Below are 27,415 nucleotides of genomic sequence, written 5' to 3' on the forward strand. Positions count from 1 at the left end.
CCTGTTACTCTGCTTTCCATACATTGGTTTAGTTCCTCTTACTCTGGTTTCCATACATTGGTATAGTTCCTGTTACTCTGCTTTCCATACATTGGTTTACTTCCTGTTACTCTGCTTTCCATACATTGGTTTAGTTCCTCTTACTCTGGTTTCCATACATTGGTATAGTTCCTGTTACTCTGCTTTCCATACATTGGTTTACTTCCTGTTACTCTGCTTTCCATACACTGGTTTAGTTCCTCTTACTCTGGTTTCCATACATTGGTTTACTTCCTGTATTTCCAGCTCCCATACATTGGTTTAGTTCCTGTTACTCTGCTTTCCATACACTGGTTTAGTTCCTCTTACTCTGGTTTCCATACATTGGTTTACTTCCTGTATTTCCAGCTCCCATACATTGGTTTAGTTCCTGTTACTCTGCTTTCCATACATTGGTTTAGTTCCTGTTACTCTGGTTTCCATACATTGGTTTACTTCCTGTATTTCCAGCTCCCATACATTGGTTTAGTTCCTGTTACTCTGCTTTCCATACATTGGTATAGTTCCTGTTACTCTGGTTTCCATACATTGGTTTAGTTCCTGTAATTCCAGCTCCCATACACTGGTTTAGTTCCTGTTACTCTGCTTTCCATACATTGGTTTATTCCTGTTACTCTGGTTTCCATACATTGGTATAGTTCCTGTTACTCCGGTTTCCATACATTGGTTTAGTTCCTGTTACTCTGCTTTCCATACATTGGTTTAGTTCCTGTTACTATGGTTTCCATACATTGGTTTACTTCCTCTTACTCTGGTTTCCATACATTGGTTTAGTTCCTGTAATTCCAGCTCCCATACACTGGTTTAGTTCCTGTTACTCTGGTTTCCATACATTGGTTTAGTTCCTGTATTTCCAGCTCCCATACATTGGTTTAGTTCCTGTTATTCTGGTTTCCATACATTGGTTTAGTTCCTGTATTTCCAGCTCCTATACCTTGATTTACAATAGGCAAATGTACAATTATTCTAAGCAGATTAATACAAAACAGACTAATATAAAAAGTCTCCTTCAAAATGGTGAGACAATAACACCTGTGTGATACAGGTGGCAGGAAAAGCAGCACTGAATTTAGAATGAGAAATGCACACCATTGAAAATGTGACTGGACTGATAAGTCAACAGAAAGAAGTCAAACACACCACACTTCCTGGAGATAAAGAAGATCTGGAAGAGAAGACCTGGAAGACTGGGATTATAGGGACAAGTCTGAAGGGAGTGGCAGGACCCAAGACCAAACTCTTTCTGCAGGAGCAGAAAGGTTTCTGTCTACAAGCAAAGGATATATTTTAAAAACCAAAAAAGCAGCAGGAAAAGGAGTTGTAAAAACCAGACAGAGAAACAAAATTATCTCTCATTTAGCTTTGTAGGATTTATATTGTGCTTGAAAGGCATTAAAGCTTAACAAGCAGAGACCAAATTTTGGGCAGGTTAAGAAGTAGAATGGTTAAGTTTGGCTAACTTTAAAAATTACACAGCATTCATAACACTTTTCAGGTGTCTTTAGCTAATTCAGCACAGAGTCAAAGCAGTGGGACTAGCAGTGGGAACAGAGTTAAATTAAGCTACCCTGCACAGCTCTGACAAACAGAAGTGTTTACATGTGGCTGTGCACCATCACAATCCACTTCCAGCACCAGATACTTTCCTATCTTCAACAATTCCAGGAACACCAGCTTGGGCCAAAAAAAAGGACCAGGGGTGAAAATGGAGTGAAATTGAAATGGAAGTTCAATTAGCTGAACTGAAATCCACTAAACCAACCCAATCTGCTCTGCTGACACACACAAATCAGTTTACAGCATGCTGACATTGATCGAGCTGAACACTGAGATTGAATCAATGAGAACTGAACCCATTACACTGAGTGGGAATTACCTGATGTGAGCCCACCTCAGCTTTTGTTTACATTTAAATCTTAATTAGTGCTAATTAAGTCTGTACAACATCCAGGTTAAAAAAAAAAAAAAAAAAAAAGACAGTCACCGAATCACAGAATGGGCTGGGTTGGAAGGGACCTCCAAAGCTCATCCAGTCCAGACACCTCTGCATTCAGCAGGGACATCCTCAACTAGAGCAGGCTGCCCAGAGCCTTGTCCAGCCTCACCTTGAATATCTCCAGGGATGGAGCAATCACCTTAGGACACTGTGGAATAATCTGACTGGAAAACAAGCCCCTTTCTACTTCTCTACAATTCACAGCAAGCTTACAGCTATTTGGCTTTCAATTCATCCTCTGAAGGGGAGCTTAGGCACAATCACATTAAAATGCACAGTTTCTAACTGATCTAATCCAGCACAGTCCAGCGTTTAGGATGAAGTGTGACTGTACCTTTGCAACTCTGCCACTGCAGTTCTGTACTACAGAGGCTTGCCAGAGGTTCAGCTAAAGACTTGTTCAAGCCAGAGGAAGTTTTTTTGAGCTGTGGCCTGAGGACTATCAGCAACAAGACTCCCTAAAATGAGAACACTTTACATCCTAAAAGAGGGACATAGATCTGTTGGAACAAGTCCAGAGGAGGCCACAAAGATGATCCAGGTGCTGGAGCAGCTCTGCTGTGAGGCCAGGCTGAGGGAGCTGGGGGTGTTCAGCCTGGAGAGGAGAAGGCTCCAGAGGCACCTTAGAGCTGTCTTGCAATAGCTGAAGAGATCCTGCAGGAAGGCAGCAGAGGGACTTTTGACAAGTGTCCACTGATAGGACAAGAGGAAATGGATTGAAATTGAAGAATAGGTTTAGAATTGATCTTAGGAAGAAATTCTTCACTACGAGGGTGGCAAGACTCTGGAATGGATTGTTCAGAGAGGCTGTGGCTGCCTCCTCCCTGGAGATGTTCAAGGCCAGGTTGGATATGGCCTTGAGCGACCTGGGCTAGTTGAGAGGTGTCCCTGCCCATGGCAGGGAGGTTGAATTAGATGATCTCTGAGATCTCTTCTAGCCTAAGCCATTCTATGACAAGCAAAAATATTTGCATTTAAAAGTGCCTAAAAGAGTAATTACTTATTTCTGAGGCCCAAGGAAGAAGGTGTGTACACACAATTATATTGCTTTAAAAGCAATACAATAGACTGTAAGAATTAAAATTGATGCTGCAGAAGAACATTCAGACAGGTGAGACTTCACTCAAGTCTTCTCCATCCCTGAAGGTGTTTCAAAGAGGCAGATGTGGTGCTGAGGGCCAGGGTTCAGCCCCAGCCTTGGCAGAGTTAAAGAATGGTTGGACTGGATAAGCTTAAAGGGCTTCTCCAACCCAAACAACTCTATGAAATGTCTAATAGGGAATCCTGACAGAATCCCAAAGGAAAAAAAAAGTAACCAACTGCTCCTCTCTTCTATAGCACACCACCACAGACTCTGTGGGCTTTGCTGACGTATTTATGCCAACATCTGCCTACAAATGGACAGTTCACCTCAGTCAGCAATCTAAAATACAGCTAAATGAAGGGGTTTATTTTAGTACCACAGACAAGTGGTTTAGTCAGGCTGCTTGCTTTAACGAGCAACAGCACAAAGTAAGCTCTCAGCATCCCCCCATAAATGAGGAAACGGCTGAGCACAGGCTGGAAGAAGCCGGTAATGGGCAGCTATAGCTGGGCAGCTTCTCCTCAAGGGCCGAAAGCAAGGCGCCAGGGGCAGGAGGGGGAGAGCAGAGAGGTACGCAAGGCAGCCAACCCGACGGCAACCACGCAGCCCCAGGGCAGCGGCTCCGCGCCCCCGGGACGTCCGTAAGCAACTTCCCAGAGGAGGCCGGGCCCGAGGACAAAGCCAGGCAAGAGGCTGCGTTGCAAAGGCCGGGGGAAAGCCCTCACCGCTCCCGAGGCCCCCTCCCTGCGCACACCGCCCCCCTTCAGCCCGCCTCACCCAGGGGACGGGCGCTGCCAGAGGGCCACGCACCGCCGCAGGGGCGGGCACAGGGGACGGGGCATACAGGTAGCGCCTCAAACCGACCCGACCTCCCCCTTCCCCACCCCGAGGGAAAGGCACGACCCGAACCCACCGAGCGCTCCAAGGAGACGGCGCGGGGGGGGAAACGAGAAGGCGTGGGGGGTGGAGAGCGCTCCCGCGGCCCACCGCGCTCCGCCGTCACCTAGCAACCACTGAAGCACTGCCACCTGCGCACGCGCCAGCAGCTACGAAGCGCCCGCCGTCCCCGGCCGGCATCTCCTGTGCTCCTGCGCGGCCCCGCCCGCTCATCCGCACGCGGCGCGCAACGCTCTGCGCATGCGTACACTGGAGAGCCCGTGCGGCCCCCGGCCCTCAATCCCCCAAGGGCGCATGCGTGGTGGCGGGAATCGCGTCCTAGCGGCTGTCAGTAGAGCTGCTGTCGAAACCACTTCTCCGCTTCATTGAATGGGGAGGGGGACGGATAACAGCTGTCGCGACCGTACACCGCTGCGGGGGCGTGGCGCGCGTAGCCGCTTGGCACGCTGGGAGCTGTAGTTTTTCTCCGGCCTTGGCTGCGGCGGGGGCGGGAGTTGTGACTACAGCCTCCAGGAGGCAGTGCGGGTCCAGTTCGCCGCGCCCCGCCCCGCCCCGCCCCGCCCCTCCGCCGTGTCTCGGCGCTGTCGCTGCTCCGGTGAGCTGTAGAGGTGACCTCGGGGCTGCCGGACAACACCGCTCGTTTCAGCCATGGTCGGTACTGCTCCTCCGAGCCGGGCAGTGCTCCCTTTAGGCAGAGGGTGGGGTGGGATGGGATGGGATGGGATGGGATGACGGGCAGCCTTCACCCTCTCGCTGGGACAGCTGGGGCAGGGGGACTCCCGTTAGGCAGGGGTAGCTGTGAAATGGCGCCGGCTCTCACTCTCTTTCCTCTCTGTCTCTCACTCTTTCTTTCTTCCGCTATCTCCTTCTTTCTCTCCCTTTGTCTCACTCTGTCCGTCGCCCTCTCTCCTGCTTTCCTCTCGCTCCGCCGCTGCAAGCCCTGGGGGGTGATTGAAGGTGTTCTTGGCAGGCGGTGAGGAAAGGGCCTAGCGCCGGGCGAGGGCTCCCCGCCGACCCCCACGAGGGCCACGCCGGGGTGACGTCCCAGCCTGGGGACTTGAGGGTCTGTACCGGGCCCTACAGTGGCGGCCTGCTGTCGTTACTGACTTCTCCTTGCTGGTGTGCTGGGAGGTCAGCTCGGGTTCCCGCTGCGGTCACCCCGGCACAGTGCAGCCAACCTGCTGCTGGCCCTGCAGAGCCTGAGGGCGTTGCTTTCGGGAAGATGCCTGCGTATTTACTGCATAAGACGTTGAAGGTTCTGGTGTTAGGTCAACGGGAAATGTAAAAAGCTTTCCTCTCGTGTTTCATCCCTGCTTGCTGTCAGAAACTCAGTGTTTTTTTTTTGTGGATGGGGGTTTCTCCAATGGCCAAGGAGTCCTCCTATACCTGCCCTCAGGTCGTGCACGTGTCCTGGGGTACCTTGCATTTCTATTTGGACACCCACGGGCTTGCACAGAGACTTTGCTTTCCATGATAATAATAAAAACTTCCAATTTTTTTCATACTTTGTGCATTATTGAAACCTTTTTCTTTGGTAATTTACTATAGAAGAGACATTTGCATGTTCTGTGGCTTCAGCTGTACACTAAAAATACTGAAAACCTGAAATACTGAAATCTGTAAACCTTACCTGTCCCAATTCTCCACTAATGTCTGTCTAGGAGTGACCTCAGGACAGTAAGTTTCAATCTGTACTTGAGCTTTCAAAACTGTTGACTTCCATGAATTTGCTGGTCTACATGAGAACTGCTGTTTGAAATTTAATCTGATGGCCAGGCTTTTTAGAATGCCACAGACTTTTGTCTTTCTTCTGCTACTCTTAGTTATGCATTTGACATTGGGCAAAGTTTTTAAGCTCCTGAAACAAAATCCTGTGTGGGGAAAAACATAAAATTAAGGTCACCTGCCTCAAGGTCATTTCTTAAGGAAAAAATTCCTTTGGAATTTGGTCTATGAACCACATCACTGCTGGGGTTGCTGAAGTGCACAACTGTCCTGCTGATACTTCATGACACTTCTCCGAACACATTTATTATTAGGAGATCACAAGGGCAAAGGGGACGTTTTTCTAGGCAGGCTTTAGACTTCTGAGGAGATACAGTTTAAATTTAGTGCTGAAAGCATTCTTGTCAGGCAGGGTGGGATTGCTTAGTTGGCTCCAGTCTTCAGGGGTAATGTTGACTTGATGATCTTTTACAAACAGTCCATCAGCAATAACCTTTATGGTTGTCTTTTACACCTGCAGTTACTCATGTAAAGGCCATCACTTGTGTGGACAAGACACTGACTCTCATTCCTACATTTGATAGCTTATGGGTTATTTAGTTAAACCCTAATGCTTACCTTTGCAATCTCCTGCACCAGTTTCGCAGTACAGTGTTGCTTTCATGTGTGGCACTAAGACTTTGTCCCCTAATATCAGCAGTAATGACAGAGATAAAGTAGGCACCATGTTCTTAAACCGAAGGCATTAAACCCTCTGTTTCCTCCATGGTTTGATATCGGAAGCTTTACTGACCTGTGGTAATTTATGGGTGGGAGCAAACCTACCCATTTGCTGGGTATCTGGAGATGCACTGTTCAGTTGGGTTTACTTTGGGCTTCATTATCTTTCATACTCTCTTTCTAGCTGTACCTCTGGAAGGTGTGAAGTGGGAAAGGCTTTGAAACTATTTGGTTCAGTGATATCCAAGTTGATTTATCTTCCAGTACTTGTGAACCTGAGAGTGACTAAAGGTCACCTCTGTGGCTGGCACAGAGTAAAAGTGCTCTTCAGTGCAGGGTCCAAGCCAGGACTGGAAGTGCAGAGGCTGCAGCTGCCACTGGGGAGCTAGGTGCCGCTCTGACCCTACCACCTCCGAGTCCACTCAGATGCTCAGTAATGCAAGTTCTTAGGCCTGACAGGAGCTTTCCAGGGAGAGTTAACTGTAAGGAGTGTGGCATTTTGGGCTTTTTAATCAAGCTTCCGGACTCAAGAGAAAGCATGCAAATATCACGGCTCACAGCTGGTGCAGGGCTAGGGGCTGTTGGGGAAAGCTCCTCTGTGAAGCCAGAGGACTGAAGGCATGGAAAAAACAAACAAGTAGGCAGAACTCCTCACCTTATTTTAGCTTGTTGCTTCTTTCCTCTTCCAGGCTGAAAAGGGAGGAGAACAGGAAGGATGGTAGTAAGCAAATACATATTTTTGGGAGTGTGGAGCTGAGTCATCACTGAAGGATTTTTTTTTTTGAAGCAAGGCTAAATCTTAAGTGTGTCTCAGTTTAAAATGGAATAGCCCTACTTCTTGCCTTTTTATCTTCCTTCCCTCTGCTGTTAGGCTGGTGAATAGATTGACGTTTTTAATCTTTAAATCAGATTGCCATATAAAGGGAAAAAGGTTCTTATTGACTTTGTGGTACTGTTTTAGCCTGGCTCACAGGTTGCAGAGGAGGAAGAGCCTAACTCTGACTTTGTAGCACCTTCATTTCATCCACTGGAACTTCAGAAATCAGTTCTCAGATGATTTCAGGCACCGTGTCATTCACAAACAATGTGTTCTGCTGCTGTCTGTCTGAGTTCTGGAGTAGCATGCTTCCACAGGACCACTTTTGATATGCTGCTGGTAGGGGATTTGGCCAGTCATTTTCCAGTACTTCTTTTCCAAGCTAATATGATTAACTGCCCCAAAAGAGCTCTCATTGTTCCAGTTACTTAAAGTGCAAATTCTCCTTAAAAACCTGCTGAGAAGTTGACTTTAAAACCTTCATCAGTGCTGCCCATCATCTTTCAGACATTGTGGCATATAGCTGGAGTAGAACGTTCCTATTCAGGGTACCCAAACGAGTTCTGAAATAGCAACAGTCAGCTCTCTTGCTTTCCTTCCCTCTCCTCACTGAGATCTGACAAGGTGGGAAGGATGAGACAGAATCGTTTGGGTTGGAAAAGCCCTTTAAGCTCACCCAGTCCAACCATTCTCTAACTCTGCCAAGGCTGGGGCTGAACCCTGGCCCTCAGCACCACAGCTCTTTCAAACACCTTCAGGGATGGACATTCAACCACCTCAATGAGCAGCCTCTGCCAGGCTTTGAGAACCCTTTCAATCAAGAAGTTTCTCCTAATGTCTGACCTGAACCTTTTCTGGGCCACCTTGAAGCCATTTCCTCTCCTGCTGTCTCTTGTTCCAAGGCAGAAGAAAGAAACACCCCCCCCCCCCCAGCTCCAGCCTCCTTTCAGGGAGCTGTAGAGAGCAATGAGGTTTCCCCTCAGCATCCTCTTCTGCAGACTGAACACTCCCAGGCCCTTTGGCTTCCTTGCCATTCTCTGGGCCCTCTCCAGCACTTCAGTATCTTTAATTATGCAGTTCAGCATCATCACCATTGGCCATGTAACCAAATACTTAAAGAATCTTTCCTTAATGAAGGCCAAGTCATGTTGAGGTCTGAATCTGTGAGTTCAGCAGTTTAATTGCATCACTTATTCCCTTGTTTGATCTAGTAGGTAATAAAATGGGCTAGATGGCCTCATTTTTATAAGTATGTAGTGGTGGCTTGGTACAGCTGTGCTTGGCTGGTCACCTCTGCAGAGGCAATACACTCAAATCCCTATAAATACCAATGACAGGAATGTTGGGTGGACAGGATTTCTAGAGGTCATCCAGACAGACCTCTTTCTTGCTCTGATTCTGGAGCTTGTCCAGCCCAGCCTGCTAATAAGGCTTCTGCCACTGCTAAATCAGATCATAGATGTTTGGGGTTTTTAATCTGAGTCTTGAAAGCCATGAAGGCTGAAGGCTGCACAACCCCTCTGGGTGCCCTGTTCCAGTGCAGCCATGCCACCCTTACCAAGAATCGTTCTCTTCATTTGTAGCTGCTGTCCTGTGCTCTGCCAGCTGCCTCTAGTGAGAGCTGGTTGGCAGCACTGGTTTTGTAACCTTCCTCCAAATGGTAGCAGGCTGCTGTTAGATCACCCCTTGCCCTCTGCCCTTCCAGGCTGTGAGCAGCTTCCTCAGCCTCCTCTTGCAGGACGTGAGCTCTGGGCTGCAGCTGAGTTGTGTCTGCCTGGCCCCTCTTTCGTTTTTCAGCATCCCTCTCAAAATCAAGGTCCCCACACTGGGCTCAGTGCTCCAGCAGTAAGCAACCTGCCTTTGCTCTGCAGTCTGCATCATGCAACCAAGTATGCAATTAAATCACTGCAGACATCAGTGAATGTGGATCGTGCTTCATCCATAATTTAAATGAGCAGCTTTTAATTATTTAGGAAAAACTGGGCATTGGATTCCTGCAGGCTGCTCAGAGGCTGCTTGTTGCTGCCCCAGCCCTAGTGCCTCTAGGGAACAAGGGAGATGCCGACCCTGTGCCTGCACAGCATGGGGTTGTGAATGTCCTGTGGCATGTTTTCAACTTTAAACAACCTCTGGAGTCCCACAAGCCCTGTTGCTGCTTAATAAAATGGACTTCTGCTATCAATGTAAGCTCTTTCCACCCCTCTCCTGCAATATAGCAACAGGTTGTCAGTCCCAGCCTGCTGGAGATTTGGGTCAAATTGACAATGGGTGGTTGTGTTATGGAGCTTGGTGTCTGTATCTGCCAGAACACAGGTTTTGGCTGTGGGCTTGTTCCACATTGCTGCAGACCAGTTGAGTGAGGCAGTAGTGCTAAGTCCACTGGATTCCTTGCCATTCCAGAAGGCTTTGGCTGCAAGCAGGCACTCAAACTGCTTAATGGAAAGAGCCCTCAAGATGGAAAGAAGGTGAAAAGTGAAGTGTGCAGCTCCCATACTTCCCACACTGGTGAGGTTGGATTGTGAATAGGTAACCTGTGATGGATGACACTGGGACAGCACTACTAACAGGAGTACAGAGCTTTTCCAACAGACTGCCATGCCTGGTAGCTTGGAAGCTTCTCCAGGAGCAGTTCTGGGGGATATTTTTGCAAGTGTGGTCTGTTTTGGTAAAAGCGAGTGGAGCAGTTGCTGGTGTGTGTTGTGGCAGAACAGACATATGATCCCAGGAGCTGGCCCTGAGCCCCAGCCGGGCACAGGCTTTCCTCCAGCTTAAATAATCATCAGTAACTGCTGATGTCCAGCAGGCTGAGGTGGAGGAGCCTGTGCTCTGTAGCTGTGGGTAAGCCTTCGTCCTTTCCTTGCAGGGTGAAGCCATCCGAGTGCTGGTGACAGGAGCTGCTGGGCAGATCGCCTACTCCCTGCTCTACAGCATTGCCAAGGGAGATGTCTTCGGCAAGGACCAGGTACCTCTGCTGGGCTGGCACTGCTCTGCTGCATGGGCACCACACCATCACACCAGTGTCTGGCTTGGAAAAGACCTTTAAGATCATCCAGTCCAGCCATTCTCTAACTCTACCATGTCCCTCAGCACCACATCTCTGCCTCTTTGAAACACCTCCAGGGATGATGACTCCACCACCTCCCTGGGCAGCCTGTTCTAATCCCTCACCACTCTTGGCAATGAAGAAACTTTTGCTAATATCCAACCTACCCCTCCCCTGGCACAATTTCAGGCAATTTCCCCTCATCCTATCATTTGATACTAGGCAGAAGAGACCAACCCCTACCTGACTTCATCCTCCTTTCAGGGTGTTGTAGAGAGCCACAAGGCCCCCCCCTCAGCCTCCTCTTCTCCAGACACCAACTCCAGTTCCCTCAGCTGCTCCTCACCTGGCCTGGGGGACAATCCCAGCCCTGCTCCTGCTGCCCACACCATTGCTGAGCCAGGTCAGGCTGCTGGTGGCCTCCTTGCCCCCCTGGGCACCCTCTGGCTCATCTCCAGCCAGCTGCCCACCAACACCCCCAGGCCTTTCCCTGCTGGGCACTTTCCAGCGCCTCTGCCCCAAGCCTGCAGCCTTCCTGGGGTTGTTGTAGCCCAAGAGCAGGACCCAGCCCTTGGCCTCGTTGGATCTCCTCCCATTGGTCTCATCCCATGGCTGCAGCCTGTGCAGGTCCCTCTGCAGAGCCTTCCTGCCCTCCAGCAGCTCCACACTGCCTCCCAGCTCAGTGCCATCTGCAAACTGACTGAGGGGGCCTGGATCTCCACTCTCTGGGCCCTGCCATCCAGCCAGTGTTTTACCCAGCAAAGTGTCTACCCCTCCAAGCCCTGAGCTACAACACAAGCTGTGTGAACACATCCTGAGTTCAGGCACCAGTTGGTTCACACTAAATTATTTCTATCTTTATAGCCTCTTATTCTTGTGCTGCTGGATATCACCCCCATGATGACAGTGCTGGAGGGTGTAGTGATGGAGCTGCAGGACTGTGCTCTTCCACTGCTGAGAGGTGAGCAAAGGCATTGTTCTTATTCCTAGAGGTGTTCTGCTGCAGCTGCTTCATTGATAACAGAGTCTCTGTAGCTGGCAGGAAGTTAAGCAAAAAAACAAACCCATCCCAAACTAGATGATCCTTTCTTGGTTTTGTGTTTCATGAAGATCATTTAACTTGGGCTGTAAGCTGGGAAGAATGGCATCACATGGGGTTTGTGTGAATCACAGAAAGCATCTGGCTGGAAGAGGCCTCCAAGCTCATCCAGTCCAGCCCTCCAGCCGGCACTGCAGGGTCACCACCAAACCATGTCCCTAAGCACAGCTCCACAGGCTGCTGGAACACCCCCAGGGATGGGGACTGCAGCACTGCCCTGGGCAGACCATTCCAAGCTCTGAGATCCCTTTCAGTGCAGAAATATTTCCTGAGCTCCAGCCTGAGCCTCCCCTAGCACACCTTGGAACCATTTCCTCTGCTCCTGTCTCTTGCTACCAAGGAGCAGAGGCTGTCCCCTCCTCACTCCAACCTCCCTTCAGGGAGCTGGAGAGAGCAATGAGGTCTCCCTCAGCCTCCTCTTCTCCAGCCTGCACACCCCCAGCTCCCTCAGCCCCTCCTCCATCCTAGGGGCTCCAGGCCCTTCTCCAACCTCCCTGCCCTGCTCTGGACAGGCTCCAGCCCCTCAATGTCCTTCCTGCAGTGAGGGCCCAGAGCTGAGCACAGCACTCGAGGTGTGGCCTCCCCAGTGCTGAGCACAGGGGGATGGGCACCTCCTGGCCCTGCTGCCCACCCTGCTTCTGACCCAAGCCAGGAGGCCTTTGGCTTTCTTGGCCACTGCTGGCTTATGGTCAGTAACTGTCAACCAACACCCCCAGGTCCACCTCTGAGTTGGAGTTTTCCAACCACACATCCCCAAGTCTGTAGCTCACCATGGGGCTGTTGTGACTCAGGTGCAGGACCTGGCACTTGGCCTTGTTGAACTTCACCCAGTGAGCCCTGGCCCATGGGTCTGACCTGTCCAGGTCCTGCTGCAAAGCCTCCCTACCCTCTAGCAGATGGACACCCAGGTTGGGGTCATCTGCAGACTTACTGAGAGTGCCTCAGTGCCCTCACCCAGATCGTTGATAAAGAAGAATTTCCTGTGCAGGTACCTGAGGTTTAGTTTGTATCATCTAATCCCAGGTTGTCAGCATGGGCAACAAAAGGTCAGGAACTTTTGCCTGTGTGCATTGTGTTGTGGCCTGGTAGTAAGATGAGAAAGGGTCTTTAGATGTGCTGGCATAGCACACAACACAGACTCTAGGCTTCAGACATGCCTTCTGCCTCAGACACCTAGTGAAAAGTCACTCATCCAGTCGTGTGAACAAGGTGAGTTCTGAGCAGGAGAAAGGCAGCCAGTGGATGCTACTGTAGCTATTGCAGTACTTCAGAAATGGGGAGCTGCCAGCTCTTGCACAAATCAAAGCTTCTTTAGGTTATACTGTTAAAGGGAGAGCAATCACAGAATCATTTGGGTTGGGAAAGCCCTTTAGGATCCTCCAGCCCAACCATTCTCTAACTTTGCCAAGGCTGGGGCTGAGCCATGGCCCTCAGCACCACAGCTCTGCCTCTTTCAAACACCTCCAGGGATGGGCATTCAGCCATCTCCCTGGGCAGCCTCTGCTAGGCTGTGAGAACCCTTTCAGTCAAGAAGATTCTTCTCATGTCCAACCTGAACCTGCCCTGGTGCAACCTGAAAACTTCAAATGGAAGTTTCTGTAGCGTTAAGAATCGGTGTCTGAAAGGGAAGCACAGCCTGTCTGGGTGAGTAGCATGCATAGGTACATGGCAGGAGACACACCCTGTGACACAGATCTCTCCTTGTTCCCAGCAGCTGTGAAGCTTTCGCTGAATGTTTGTGGATAAACACTTCTCAACAACCCCTTTCTGATCTGTGGAGTTGAGGCCAAATGGCCATATTTGTGTTTGTACAGGGCAAAAGTGGTGGTGGTATCAGATCTACTTCTATCCTATTCATGCCACCAGTGTTTCTCTTCTGTAGATGATTTTTTTTTCTTCTTCATTTCCTTTCTTTTAGAGGTCGTTCCAACAGACAAGGAGGAAGTGGCGTTCAAAGACCTCGACGTAGCAATTCTGGTTGGCTCCATGCCCAGGAGAGAGGGCATGGAGAGGAAGGATTTACTCAAAGCAAATGTGAAAATTTTCAAGTCTCAGGGTGCAGCCTTGGACAAGTATGCCAAAAAAACTGTCAAGGTGAATATAGACACTGAATTTAAGGAGTTAACTCTCTGAGGTCTATAGAGATGGAAATATGTTGCAGAACGCTGTTGGGCAAGGAGGAGCCTCTTCAGGGCAGGCATTGCTCTCCCTAAGCCCTAGAAAATCCAGCCCAGTCAAGGGTTGATGAGATAATGTCTTAACCAGAGTGATGAGGTAGTCCTGAGCTTGTGAGAAAGGTGAGTCTGCTGTTCTGTGGCTCAAGTCCACACATGCTCTGAACTGGCCACCACTAATTCTGAGAACACAAAAAAAAAAAAAAAAGGAAAAAAAGTATTTAAAAGAACTAAAAAAGCAGTCTGCTGCCCATTCTCTCTCTGCTCTGGGAAAATTAAATGCTCTGCAGGCAGCTGCCTACTTCACACCCATCTGAAGCTTGATCATGATGGCCCTTTGCTGTGGCACTGACCTGGAGCTGCGGCCACACGACCAAATGGGCTTCATCTGGGTTGTTTGCCTCTTGGTCCTTGGAAGCTTTTAATTGTTGCCTCTCAGATTCCTTCAGCACAGTTAATGGGATCATGTGGCTGCTCTCCTACTGCTCTTAATCTCAGCCCCAGACTCCAACTGTGCTTTGTAACTGAGTTTTTAATGCCTGCTTCCTCTGCTGATGAACTTCCTACTGCTTCTAAAGCCTTGTTTGCATCTTTGGACAGCTGGAATGCAAACCATCAATGTAACTATTGCAGAGTGATGGAAAAGGGACTCAGCTCCCTTTCAAAGGGAGAGTGGCAGATTAGCTCCTGTGTTTGAGAGTATGTAGAGCTTGACATTAATCATTGGAGGCACATTAATAGATGAAAGATTAATAAAAATCAGCTTTCCATAGTAATAAATTGTTCTAAGTTCAGGCAGCATTTCACTTCTACCTGCCTATGAGCAGTGAGATAAGTTAACTGCTCTGGCTTTCTTGATTAGAAAGCAGTTGGATAAAGCAGTGGCAGCCAGTCTAGAGAGTGTTTAAAGGTGATGGTGAATTCAGTGTGTATGGATCTTGCTTTCCCTGGATCCATTAGCATGAGAGTTCAAGCCAGGCTGTGGGTCAGTGTGCAGATGTGCCCAGGAGTCTTGTTCCCTGCCAGGTGTGAATGTCAGAGTACAGAAAATATCTGGCTAGAAATGATTCTTCTGTGCACTTTTTAGAAGACAGTGCAGACAGAACAGTCTTGTGAAGACACCCAAGAGATGAGAAAGTTGAACTCTTTGGTAGCTTCCTTGAAAGCAAAGGCCTGGAGGGAGTTGTTCTGCAAAAAGAGCTTCTTCATCTTTCCACGTCCCCTTTTTTGTTTCCAGGTTGTGGTAGTGGGGAACCCAGCAAATACCAACTGCCTGATTGCATCCAAGTCAGCCCCCTCGATACCAAAGGAGAACTTCAGCTGCTTAACTCGATTGGATCACAACAGAGCCAAATCTCAGGTAAGACAGGCACCATTCCCAGCACAATCCTTCCACTAAGCATGAACACAGCAATGCTGTCAACCAAGCCTCTGAATTGAGGAGCTGAAGTTAATAGAGTGGACATCTTTAATTTCCCATCAGATTGCTATGAAGCTTGGTGTGACTGCTAATGATGTGAAGAATGTCATCATCTGGGGCAACCACTCCTCCACCCAGTACCCAGATGTTAACCATGCAAAGGTAAACCTGAAAGGAAAGGAAGTTGGAGTTTATGAAGCTATAAAAGATGACAGCTGGCTGAAGGGAGACTTTATCCTGGTAAGATCTTGTTTCTTTGAAATGGTCAGTCTGTGCTTCTGCTTTTCCTAATCTCATACGAAATCATGAACTGTAGTTGACTACCTTAGGGAAGCAGCTCTGCCTCACTGGAGTAAGGCATCATGGAATCATTTTGGTGGGAAAAGCCCTTCAAGATCCTCCAGCCCAACCATTCTCTAACTCTGCCAAGACTGGGACTAAGCCATGGCCCTCAGCACCACATCTCTGCCTCTTTCAAACACCTCCAGGGATGGGCATTCAACCACCTCCCTGGGCAGCCTCTGCCAGGCTTTGAGAGCCCTTTCAGGCAAGAAGTTACTTCTGATGTCCAACCTGAACCTCCCCTGAGCCAACTTGAAGCCATTTCCTCTCCTGCTGTCACCTGTTCCTAGGGAGCAGAGCCCAACCCCCACCTGGCTCCAGCCTTCTCTCAGGGAGCTGTAGAGAGCAATGAGGTCTCCCCTGAGTCTCCTCTTCTCCACACTAAACACCCCCAGCTCCCTCAGCTGCTCCTCCCCAGCCCTCTTCTCCAGACCCTTCCCCAGCTTCCTTGTCCTTCTCTGGACCTGCTCCAGCCCCTCAATGACCCTCATTCAGTGAGGGTCCCAAAACTGCCCCCAGCACTCCAGGTGTGGCCTCCCTAAAGCTGAGAAGTGCAGCAGTGCTGGAAAGTCACCTGCAGATAGCTTGTATGGGTCAGTCATTTTGCTTGAAAACCTTAAGGCTCTATGAAACCCCTCTGCAAATCCATTTGGAGTGCTGAAATGATGTAGCAAACCCAGTGCTGATGGTAGCTCAGGTGCAGGCTACCTGACAGGCACCACTGCTGCTTCCCCAGAGTGACTCTTGGGCAGCTGTGTGGATGCAGTGTGGTGATCTTCCATTTGCTCCTACCCAGAAAGGCCCACAGGCCTGTCCTGCACATGTGTGTGCCTGCCAAGTAGCTCAGCTCTGCTTGGTGTTGCAGTGCTCCTGGCATGCTGAGAAGCAGGTCAGTCATCAGCAACAGCCTAGAGGGAAACTCTCAGCAAGTTTGCTGATGATACCAAACTGGGAGGAGTGGCTCACACCCCCTCAGGCTGTGCTGCCCGACAGACCTGAACAGGCTGCACCTCAAAGAAGACGTGAGGAGGAACAACCTCCTGCAGAAGGACAGTCAAGGGATTGACCTCCTGGAAAGCAGCTCTGGGAGAAGGACTTGGGATTGCTGGTAGACAAGTTCACCATGAGCCAGCAATGTGTCCTTGTGGCCAAGAAGACCAACAATATTCTGGGGTGCACTAAGAAAAGTGTGGCCAGCAGGTAAAGGAAGGTTTTTCTCCCCCCCTACTCTGCCCTGGTGAGACCACACGCTGGAGCACTGTGTCCAGTTCTGGGCTTCCCAGTTCAAGGACAAGGATCTACTGGAGAGAGTCCAGCAGAGAGCTCCTGAGCTGCTGAGGGCACTGAACATCACCTTGTGAGGAGAGGGTGAGAGCCCTGGGGCTGCTTAGCCTGGGGAAGAGCAGCCTGAAGGGGAGCTCAACAATGCTCAGCAAGAGCTGAAGGGTTAGGGTCAGGAGGCTGGAGCCAGACTCTTCCCAGTGGTGTCCAGGGACAGGACAAGGGGCAGTAGACACAGACTGGAACCCAGGAGGTGCCTCCTGAGCAGAAGGGGAAAATTCCTCCTGGATGTGTTCCTGTGTGGTTCACTCTGGGTGCACCTGCTCTAGCAGGGAGGTTGGACTGGATGCTCTCCAGAGGTCCCTTCTAGCCCCTGGCATTCTGTGATTCCATGAGTGACTATCTCTTAAGCAAAGCACCTCCAGTTTGGCAGTGAAGATGTGCTTTGTCCTGCCTTCCCTTTGGGTATAGCTTATTGCAGTCCATACTCCTGGCTGCAGAATCAATAATTGTATGCTGGCAAAGGTCATCAGACAAAGTGTCAGCAGAAGCATGGCCTTGGCCTTGACCCTGCTGTTCACTGGGTGGCCAAGGTTTGGCCTTCTAGATACATTGCAGTGCTGGTCTGTGCTAAGATGCTTTGCCTAAGGGGAGATTTCATAATTCATCTCTCTAGCCTAGAGATGGTTGGCATGCAGCCTTCCTAAAACTTAGTCCATGAACAAAAAGTGCAATTCTGAAGTACAAAAGTTCTGAACATAAACTTGACTGTAGGGAGATGTCTTGAGAGAGTCACAGAAACACACACTGATGAGGGTTGGAAAGGAACCTCTGGAGATCATCTAGTCCTGCTGGAGCAGGATCACCCAGGGTAAATCACACAGGACATTCCCAGGTGGGTTTGGAATGCCTCCAGAGATGGAGACTCCATTTAAACTTCATGTACATCTTCAGGAATTAAGTTTCTGTGTTAAATATTGTAGGTCTGAGACCAGAATCACAGCCTGGTAGGGGTTGAAGGGACCTCTGAAGGTCGTCTAGTCCAACCTCCCAGCTAGAGCAGGGTCAGCCATTCAGTCACACAGAAGCATGTGCAGGCGGGCTTGGAATGCCTGCAGAGATGCACAGCAGCAAGGAGTTCATCTTGGTGTTATCAGCAAACCCCACTGGTTCCCAGTGCTGCCTGGGACACCTGTTCCTAGTGACAGACCTGGAGTCTCCCAGTGCTACAAGCTTGAACCACCTGATTGGTGTGAAAGAAGTAAGGGGCTGCTGGCTGTAGAGCAGGTACTAAGGAACAAGGCAGCCTCTGAAGTGCTGCATTGTCTCTTGCCTGGGCAAACCTTGCAGCTGGTGTTTGTTGGATGCCCTGCTGTGGTCGCTGAGTGGCAGCTATGCCTGGAGTGCTGAGCTGCAGGCTTTGGAAGGTGGGCTGGCCTCAGCCAGGGTAGCAGTGTTCGAGGCAAGCCAGGGTGGTGCTGCTTGACAATCTGGGGTGTTCTTGTGCATTGCAGACTGTTCAGCAACGTGGAGCAGCTGTGATCAAGGCTCGGAAGCTGTCCAGTGCCATGTCAGCTGCTAAAGCTATCTGTGATCACGTCAGGGACATCTGGTTTGGCACTCCTGCAGTAAGCTCTTACTCTCCAGACACCGACTGCTTGATGCCGCGGTGCTTAGCCTCGGTCTGGGGGTGTGGGGAGGGGCAGGAATGTTTTTCTGCAGTCAAGTGTGTCACTGGAGATGAAAATGGAGATTTGGCTTGCTCCTAGCAGTGGCAGAGGTACTTATCCTTTCCTCTTCTGCCTCCCAGGGGGAGTTTGTTTCCATGGGAGTCATTTCGGATGGCAATTCCTACGGTGTTCCTGAGGACCTGCTGTACTCGTTCCCTGTGGTGATCAAGGTAAGCAGTCCTGGCTGAGCTGGCCCAGGAGCCCCTTAGCACCTGAGCTCTCCAGGTGGGGCTGCAAGGGCTGGCATGCAGGGCTGTGAGCAACCTTTCAGTCAGGGCCATTCCTGTTGGTTGTGTGCTTGATCTGGACCCAAAGTTAGCTTCCATGTGGCAGCTGCTGTGTGGAGCACCCCAGGCTGTGCAAAGGCTGAGATCCCTCAGCCTCGGAGCCTGGGGGGCCCGGGCCTATGATGCAGGCAGAGTCCTGCAGTGGTTCTCTTCCTTCTGCAGCTGGGTATGGCTGTGCCTGTCCCCCTCTGTTGCAGCCATGTGCTCAAGGACAGCTGGTTTGCTTTTCCTTGATCCAGCATGGATTCTCTTGCCCAAGGAGGTGGTGGAGTCACCATCCCTGGAAGGATTTAAAAGCTGCCTGGATGTGGCGCTGAAGGACATGGTACAGTGGTAGTGGCTCATCAGCAGTGGTAGGACTGTGAGCTCTGGGTGAGTGGTTGGATTTGATCTCAGAGGTCTCTTCTACCCTCATCAGCTCTATGGTTGTATGATTAACTCACACCTGACGTGTTCTTTAAGGCCATGAACTTTGTTCCTCACGCTGTGCAGTTTGCTTCACGCCAGGGGAACGCGGCCTGTTCTCACATGAAGGGCTTCTTGTTTGGCTTCCACAGGACAAGACCTGGAAGTTTGTGGAGGGGCTTCCCATTAATGATTTTTCTCGTGAGAAGATGGATCTGACTGCAAAGGAGCTGACTGAAGAGAAGGAGACTGCTGTGGAGTTCCTCTCGAGTGCATGACTATATGATGGAGACAGAAAAAATCACTTGGGAGCAGCAGAGTCCAAAAGCCGTCTCTGAGTCTGCTACCGAGCAGTGCTGCTGCCCCAAGCCAGCTGCCCGTGGCCATCCTACATTTTCAAGTCATTGCTTACTGGTACTGTCGTGCCTGTTGAGTTCTTAGCACAAAGGTTATGCTAGAAGTAAGACTAGTTTGTTGACCAAACTCTGTTCAGTGCTAGTTGCTTTCTGTTGTATGGTACAGGATAATTGTTTGCCTTGGCTCCTAACGCACAATCTGAGGCACTGCTGAAACCCCTTCTAGTCTGTGATCACTTCAGCATTCTCTGGCTCAGCTGTGAATGCAATCAGAATGCCAGTAGGTCTTCTCCAGCCAGGAGCTCAGTGACTCAGGTCCATACTGTTCACTCTGGTTATGCTCGCAGTGTTTGTCAATAGCAATATTAAAAGAGGCTTAATCACTTGGTGGCTAAGAGCAGTGTGGGGTGCTTCATTTGCATGTGTTAGCTGCAATGCTGGCAGGGTCTAAACTCCAAAGGCCTGTTTGAAGAAGCTGAGGGGAAGGAAGCTTTAAGGAGCTTCATTGCTGGCATTTCCACCTGTCTCTCCCAGGCAAAACTGCTTCATGTCAACAGCAGAAACAAGAGCCTACAGGCAGATTTGTCCTCCACCACTACTCCTCCAGGGCAGTAACTCAAGACTCTTTACAGTGGAGCTCCAAAATCTTTCTTTGCCCAGGAGAGAAACACTCTCTTAAGACCACCCAAGGGTAATGTGTTTGCTTTACAATTTTCCTAGTGCAGGCAGATACAGCTTCTGGAAGAATGAAATACAGAATGACAGAATGGTTTGGGTTGGAAAAGCCCTGTAAGGTCATCCAGCCCAGCCATTCTCTAGCTCTGCCAAGGCTGGGGCTAAGCCATGGCCCTCAGCACCACAGCTCTTTCAAAATACCTCCAGGGATGGGCATTCAACCACCTCCCTAGGCAGCTCTGCCAGGCTTTGAGAACCCTTTCAGTCAAGAAGTTTCTTCTCATCTCCAACCTAAAACTCCCCTGGTGCAACTTGAGGCCATTTCCTCTCCTCCTGTCATTTCTTCCTAGGGAGAAGAGTCTGCCCCCATTGGGCTCCAGCCTCCTCTCAGAGAGCTGTAGAGAGCAATGAGGTCTCCTCTCAGCCTCTTCCAGACTAAACCCCCAGCTCCCTCAGCTGCTCCTCCCCTTCCAGTGAGGGTCCCAAAGCTGCCCCCAGCACTCCAGGTGTGGCCTCCCCAGTGCTGAGTGCAGGAGGACAATCCTTGCCCTGCTCCTGCTGCCCACACCATTGCTGAGCCAAGCCAGGCTGCTGGTGGCCTCCTTGCCCACCTGGGCACCCTCTGGCTCATCTCCAGCCAGCTGCCCACCAACACCCCCAGGCCTTTCTCTGCTGGGCACTTTCCAGCCCCTCTGCCCCAAGCCTGCAGCCTTCCTGGGGTTGTTGTGGCCCAAATGCAGGACCCAGCCCTTGGCCTTGTTGGATCTCCTCCCATTGGCCTCAGCCATGGATGCAGCCTGTGCAGGTCCCTCTGCAGAGCCTTCCTGCCCTCCAGCAGCTCCACACTCACTCCCAGCTCAGTGCCATCTGTTTCCTAAGCACCTTCAATACTTCTCTGTCCCATTTGCAGAGATCAAACTCTGCCAGTTATGGGATGTTTTTCTGGTACACAGTCAGTGCTCAGATGCTGTCTGCCCTCTTCCAACATCAATGTTTCTGCCTGGTGGTAAAGTGAATGTTGAGTCTGTCCTACCTAGAGCCAGCTCCTTTCCCTGTTGTTATCTTTAAAATGAAGATGGCAGAAGGGGAACTGTCTTGAGGAAAACTGAACTGCAGGGGTAGCTGCATGGTTTCTTTGAGGGCTTGTCAACTAGAATCTAAACCAGCAAAGGTCAGTAGGTTTGTTCGTAAGCCTTCTCTCAGCACAGCTGCAGCTGTGAAGTGCAGTGGCAGCAGTGCAGCCTCAGACAAGAAGCACAGACACCACAATTTTTCCACTCTTGTTCTCATTCCTGTGAATCCCCTGGAGACACGGTAAGGAAATTCCCTCCGTCTGTCTTTCATGGCAGTTTGGGGACTGGCAGAATCAGGGATGGAAGGGAAGCTGCCAGTGTGATGCCTTCCTTCTGGTGTCCCACACAAAGTCAGTCAAATCTCATTTCATCATCAGCCCAGAGACCAAAGGAATTAACTGCAGGGATTGCCCTGCTGCAGCTGATTTGGAAACGCTGTGTGTGCCAGGGAGCTCCCAGCAGCTGGCTGCAGCTCACACTGAGTGCAGACCACACAGCACTGCCTGAAAACCACACGTGGGCTTGGCTCAGTCCTGCTGGTGGCAGTGTTTTGTGTCACACCTCCAGGAGCACCACAACAATGACAGGAAGCCTTAGAAAAATACATCTGAGAAGCCCTTTGGCTCTGCTCTGCTGAGACCCCACCACCAATCCTGCCTCCAGGTCTGGTGTCCCCAGCAGAAGAAGGACACAGAGCTGCTGGAGTGAGGCCAGAGGATGATCCAAAGGTTGGAGCAGCTCTGCTGTGAGGCCAGGCTGAGGGAGCTGGAGGTGTTCAGCCTGGAGAAGAGAAGGCTCCAGGGGGACCTTAGAGCTGCATTCCACTACCTGAAGGGATCCTGCAGGAAGGCTGCAGAGAGACTTTTGCTGAGGGTGTCTGGAGACAGGCCAACGGGGGATGGTTTGAAGCTGAGGCAGAGCAGGGTTAGAGTGGAGCTGAGGAAGAAGTTCTTCAGTGTGAGGGTGGTGAGACTCTGGCACAGGCTGCCCAGGGAGGCTGTGGCTGCAGCTGCCTCCTCCCTGGAGGTGTTGAAGGCCAGGTTGGATGAGGCCTTGAGCAGCTGAGTCTAGCTGAGAGGTGTCCCTGGGCATGGCAGGGGTTGGAGTAGATGAGCTGTGAAGTCCCTTCCAACCTGAGCCATTCTCTGATGATAATCTGGCTTCTCGAGGTTGGGGGTTTTGATTCTGTTTATTTTAAAGCAGCCTACTCCAGGAGCCATCACACTTCTGTAAAGGGATGGTTGGAACCGATCAAGGAGATGCCAAAGACGAAGCAGCCCCCCAAACCTTAAGGACCAGTGCCATGAAGAAAAAGAGGCTATAGTTATTGGAGACTCTCTCTTGAGGGGAACAGAGGGACCCATATGTCGTCCCGACCCATCCCATAGGGAGGTGTGCTGCCTACCTGGGGCCCGGGTGAGGGACATCACCCAAAGGTTACCTAAACTAATCCAGCCCTCTGACTATTACCCATTGCTGGTAATCCAGGCTGGAAGTGAAGAAATTGAAAAGAGCAGCACCAGGAAGATTAAAAAGGAATTTAAGGCCCTTGGGAAATCGATTGACGGGGCAGGAGCTCAAGTGGTGTTCTGCTCAGTTCCCTCAGCAGCTGTGGTGTACACTGAGAGGAACAGGAAAACCCACACCATCAACAGTTGGCTTAGGAGATGGTGCCAGCAGCGGAATTTTGGCTTCTTTGATCACGGGGCAACTCTTACTGCACCCGCCCTGCTGGACCAAGTTGGGTTGAATTTATCTAGAAAGGGTAAGAGGGTGCTGGCACTGGGGTTGGCACGACTCATTGGGAGGGCTTTAAACTAGGTCTGAAGGGGGTGGGTGAGGAAACCAGTCTCCCTGGAGAGGAGGGAGGACCACATAAACTGGTGAAATCAGCAGCCCAGCTGAAGTGCATGTACACCAATGCACACAGTGTGGGCAACAAACAAGAGGAACTGGAACTCTTGGTTCACCAGGAGAACTATGATGTAGTTGCCATCACAGAAACATGGTGGGACGATTCTCACAATTGGAGTACCGCACTGGGGGGTTATAAGCTCTTTAGGAGAGACAGGCAAGGGAGAAGAGGAGGAGGGGTGGCCCTGTATATTAGGGAATCCTTTGATGCCTCAGAACTTGAGGTTGCAGAAGAAAGGGTTGAATGCTTGTGGGTTAAAATCAGAGGGAGGCCGCACAAAACTGACATCCTGGTTGGAGTCTGTTATAGACCACCCAACCAGGACGAGGAGGCCGATGAGATATTCTATAAGCAGCTGGAAGCTGTCTCAAGATCATCAGACCTTGTCCTTGTGGGGGACTTTAACCTACCAGACATCTGCTGGGAACTTAATTCAGCAGAGAGGAGACAGTCCAGAAGGTTCCTAGAGTGCATGGATGACAGCTTCCTGATGCAGCTCTTAGGTGAACCTACCAGGGGTAAGGCTCTGCTTGATCTGCTGTTCTCAAATAGAGAAGGGCTGGTAGGAGATGTGATGGTTGGAGGCTGTCTAGGGTGCAGCGACCATGAGATAGTGGAGTTTTCAATATGCAGGGAAATAGGGAGGAGCAGTAACAGAACCCTCACTTTGGACTTTCAGAGGGCAAACTCCAGATTGTTCAGGCAACTTATTCGGAAAGTTCCCTGGGTAACAGCCGTTAAGAACAAAGGGGTCCAGGATGGTTGGACCTACTTCAAACAGGAGCTCCTAAAGGCACAGGAACTGGCAGTTCCCACATGCCGTAAGACGAGCCGGCGGGGAAGACGACCGGCCTGGATGAGCAAGCAGCTCCTGAAGGATTTAAGGGAAAAAAAGAGGGTTTATCGCCTTTGGAAAGGGGGAGAGGCAACTAGTGATATGTTTAAGGATGTTGCTAGATCATGTAGGAGAAAAATTAGAGAGGCAAAAGCACAGTTAGAAATTAAACTGGCTGCTTCCGTGAAGGATAACAAAAAGCATTTTTATAAATATATTAATGCTAAAAAGAGGGGCAAGAGGAGCCTCCACTCTTTATTGGACGTGGAGGGTAACATTGTAACTAAGGATGAGGAGAAGGCTGAGATTCTAAATACCTTCTTTGCCTCCATTTTCAACAGTAAGGCAGGAGGACTTCAGGATAACTGGCCTCCTGAGCTGGTCGATGGGGTCAAGGAGCAGTGTTGTACTCCTGAAATCCATGTGGAATTAGTTCGAGACTTGTTGAGTCACTTGGATATTCACAAGTCCGTGGGACCTGATGGGATTCATCCTAGGGTGCTGAAAGAGATGGCAGATGAGCTGGCCAAGCCTCTCTCCATCATTTTCCACCAGTCCTGGCTCACTGGAGAGGTCCCAGAAGACTGGAAACTGGCCAATGTGACGCCCATCCACAAGAAGGGACGGACAGAAGAACCTGGGAACTACAGGCCTGTCAGCTTGACCTCAGTGCCAGGGAAAATCATGGAGCAGATTGTCTTGGGGGCAATCACTGCGCACCTGAAGGATGGCCAAGGAATCAGGCCCAGCCAACATGGATTTAGGAAGGGCAGGTCCTGCCTCACCAACCTGATCTCCTTCTATGATCAGGTGACCAGCCTGGTGGACGTGGGAAAGGCTGTGGATGTAGTCTACCTGGACTTCAGCAAGGCCTTTGACACTGTCCCCCACAGCAAACTCCTGGCCAAACTGGCAGCCTGTGGCTTGGACAGCAGCACTCTGCGCTGGGTTAGGAACTGGCTGGAGGGCCGAGCCCAGAGAGTGGTGGTGAATGGTGCCACATCCAGCTGGCAGCCTGTCACTAGTGGTGTCCCCCAGGGATCAGTGCTGGGCCCCATCCTGTTCAATATCTTTATTGATGATCTGGACGAGGGGATTGAGTCCATTATCAGTAAATTTGCAGACAACACCAAGCTGGGAGCAGGTGTTGATCTGTTAGAAGGTAGAAGGGCTCTGCAGAGGGACCTTGACAGGCTGGACAGATGGGCAGAGTCCAACAGGATGGCATTCAACAAGTCCAAGTGCCGGGTGCTGCACTTTGGCCACAACAACCCCATGCAGAGCTACAGGCTGGGGTCAGAGTGGCTGGAGAGCAGCCAGGCAGAAAGGGACCTGGGGGTACTGGTTGACAGCCGCCTGAACATGAGCCAGCAGTGTGCCCAGGTGGCCAAGAGAGCCAATGGCATCCTGGCCTGCATCAGGCATAGTGTGGCCAGCAGGAGCAGGGAGGTCATTGTACCCCTGTACACAGCACTGGTTAGGCCACACCTTGAGTACTGTGTCCAGTTCTGGGCCCCTCAGTTTAGGAAAGATGTTGAATTGCTGGAGCATGTCCAGAGAAGGGCAACGAGGCTGGGGAGAGGCCTTGAGCACAAGCCCTGTGAGGAGAGGCTGAGGGAGCTAGGGGTGTTTAGCCTGGAGAAGAGGAGGCTCAGGGCAGACCTCATTGCTGTCTACAACTACCTGAAGGGAGGTTGTAGCCAGGAGGGGGTTGGTCTCTTCTCCCAGGCAACCAGCACCAGAACAAGAGGACACAGTCTCAAGCTGCGCCAGGGGAGGTTTGGGCTGGAGGTGAGGAGAAAGTTCTTCACAGAGAGAGTGGTTGGCCATTGGAATGGGCTGCCCAGGGAGGTGGTGGAGTCACCATCCCTGGAGGTGTTCAAGAGGGGACTGGACGTGGCACTTGCTGACATGGTTTAGTAGTCATGAGTTCTCAGGTGACAGGTTGGACTTTGATGATCCTTGAGGTCTTTTCCAACCTTATTGATTCTGTGATTCTGTTATTGTTTTTATTTTTAGTTATTCACCTGGATTTGGTGTAGGGAGGACATAAATTTCATCATGGACATCAGATAGAGGCTTTCAATCAGAAGGGATGCAGGGTGCAGGTGACAGAAGCCTCTCTCTCTCTCTCTCTCTCTCTCTCTCTCCTGGATGCGTCCTGGGCTTACAACGCTGGCTTTCTGCATCAGCCTCCAATGCAGGTTCCTCAAGCAGCTCGGGGAGCTGGCTTCTTTCCATGTTGCAGAGGCCACTAGTATGCTTGCATGTGGGAGTGAGAAGACTTAGGGGCTTCGAGCTTCCATAGCTTGACCAAAGCAAGAGAAAGCAAAAGGAGAGAGCAAATTGGTAAACAAGTGGGGAATACTTATAGATCTCTCGAGGCTGGATCTGACCAATGGGCACACTTGTCAACAACCTGCTTTAGCCTATAGAAAGGGTGAAGCTAGAATTATGCCCTTAGATGGAAAGAGCATGAGCATGCCATGCGATGGGTGCATGGAGTTGTTTACCCCTTAAGGAGACTGGTTGGCACCTGGGCCTTTGTCTCCCTTCCTGAAAGAAGGGTGGAAAGGGGGCACTTGCCAAACACATTGGGACAAGTTTGCTGGTATTTGGGGGCATAATTCTGGGCATAGGGTGCTTTCACCACACCCTCACCACCTACCCATGCCACCCTTCCTTTCCTCACGTTCCTTCACCATGGGCATGGCAGCAGGACAGGTCTGCCCCAGGTGTGGTGCAAAGCCCAGGAGGCCACACGGCCCCGGGGGTGTCTCTGCAGTGTCACCACCACAGCGAGGCCAGGTGCCTTCCCAAGGCTGCACCATCAGGTTCCTCATTCCCCACACACCCCAGACACCAGTTGCCCACTCTCACCCCACAGCTGCTCTCCTGTTTTCTTCTTGGTTTAATCCTAGAAACTCTTCAAGCAAATTGGCTTTTCAGCCTGCAGCAGCAGCAGCAGCAGTGTGATTCTTCTGTGGTAGAGGTACAGTGAGTCCAGTGGGGGCCTGGAGGTCAGCATCAGGGTGCAGCTAAAGCCTGTTGATTTCAAGTTTTTATCCATCACTCTGAACCTGATAATGTCCTCTCCACTCCAACCCATTTCCAGCATTCCTAGATTCCTTAAATAAATCACCAAGGTGTTTGCATGACATTTCCATGCATGTTCAGAGAGGTGGATGAAGCAGACACACAGCTGGAAACCACCATGCTCCTTCTCCTATACCTCCAAGGTCCTGCAGTCCTTTAGCGCCACTTGCAGACCTCAGAAGTTACCACAAATTGCCAGTGAGGTAGGAAACCTCCAAGGGCTCAGCAGAGCACACGGCTTCCTTCTGATCCACTGCCACCTACTGAAAGAAGGGAAACTTAAGAGAACAGAGCACTAAAGAGAACAGACCAGTTAAGGTCACCTCCCCACATCAGAAAGTGGCACCTAAGAAAGGGCAGGAAGGGTTCAAGCCCAGGCACAATGGCCATTCAAATGGCACAACAG

At 50.6% G+C, this 27,415-nt stretch overlaps 1 protein-coding gene across 1 annotated transcript; it reads left to right on the forward strand.

Moving 5' to 3' along the window:
• Nucleotides 1-4,612: 4,612 nt before the first annotated feature.
• On the forward strand, nucleotides 4,613-19,802 carry MDH1 (malate dehydrogenase 1). The gene is made up of 9 exons (XM_054383475.1): nucleotides 4,613-4,667; nucleotides 10,142-10,240; nucleotides 11,186-11,282; nucleotides 13,339-13,514; nucleotides 14,832-14,954; nucleotides 15,078-15,254; nucleotides 18,152-18,265; nucleotides 18,448-18,537; nucleotides 19,212-19,802. Exons 1-9 carry the CDS (start codon nucleotides 4,665-4,667, stop codon nucleotides 19,335-19,337), a joined length of 1,005 nt encoding a protein of 334 aa, XP_054239450.1. The 5' UTR covers nucleotides 4,613-4,664; the 3' UTR covers nucleotides 19,338-19,802.
• Nucleotides 19,803-27,415: the final 7,613 nt, after the last annotated feature.

The sequence above is a fragment of the Indicator indicator genome, chromosome 9, assembly GCF_027791375.1.
Source record: "Indicator indicator isolate 239-I01 chromosome 9, UM_Iind_1.1, whole genome shotgun sequence".
NCBI classification, from domain to species: domain Eukaryota; kingdom Metazoa; phylum Chordata; class Aves; order Piciformes; family Indicatoridae; genus Indicator; species Indicator indicator.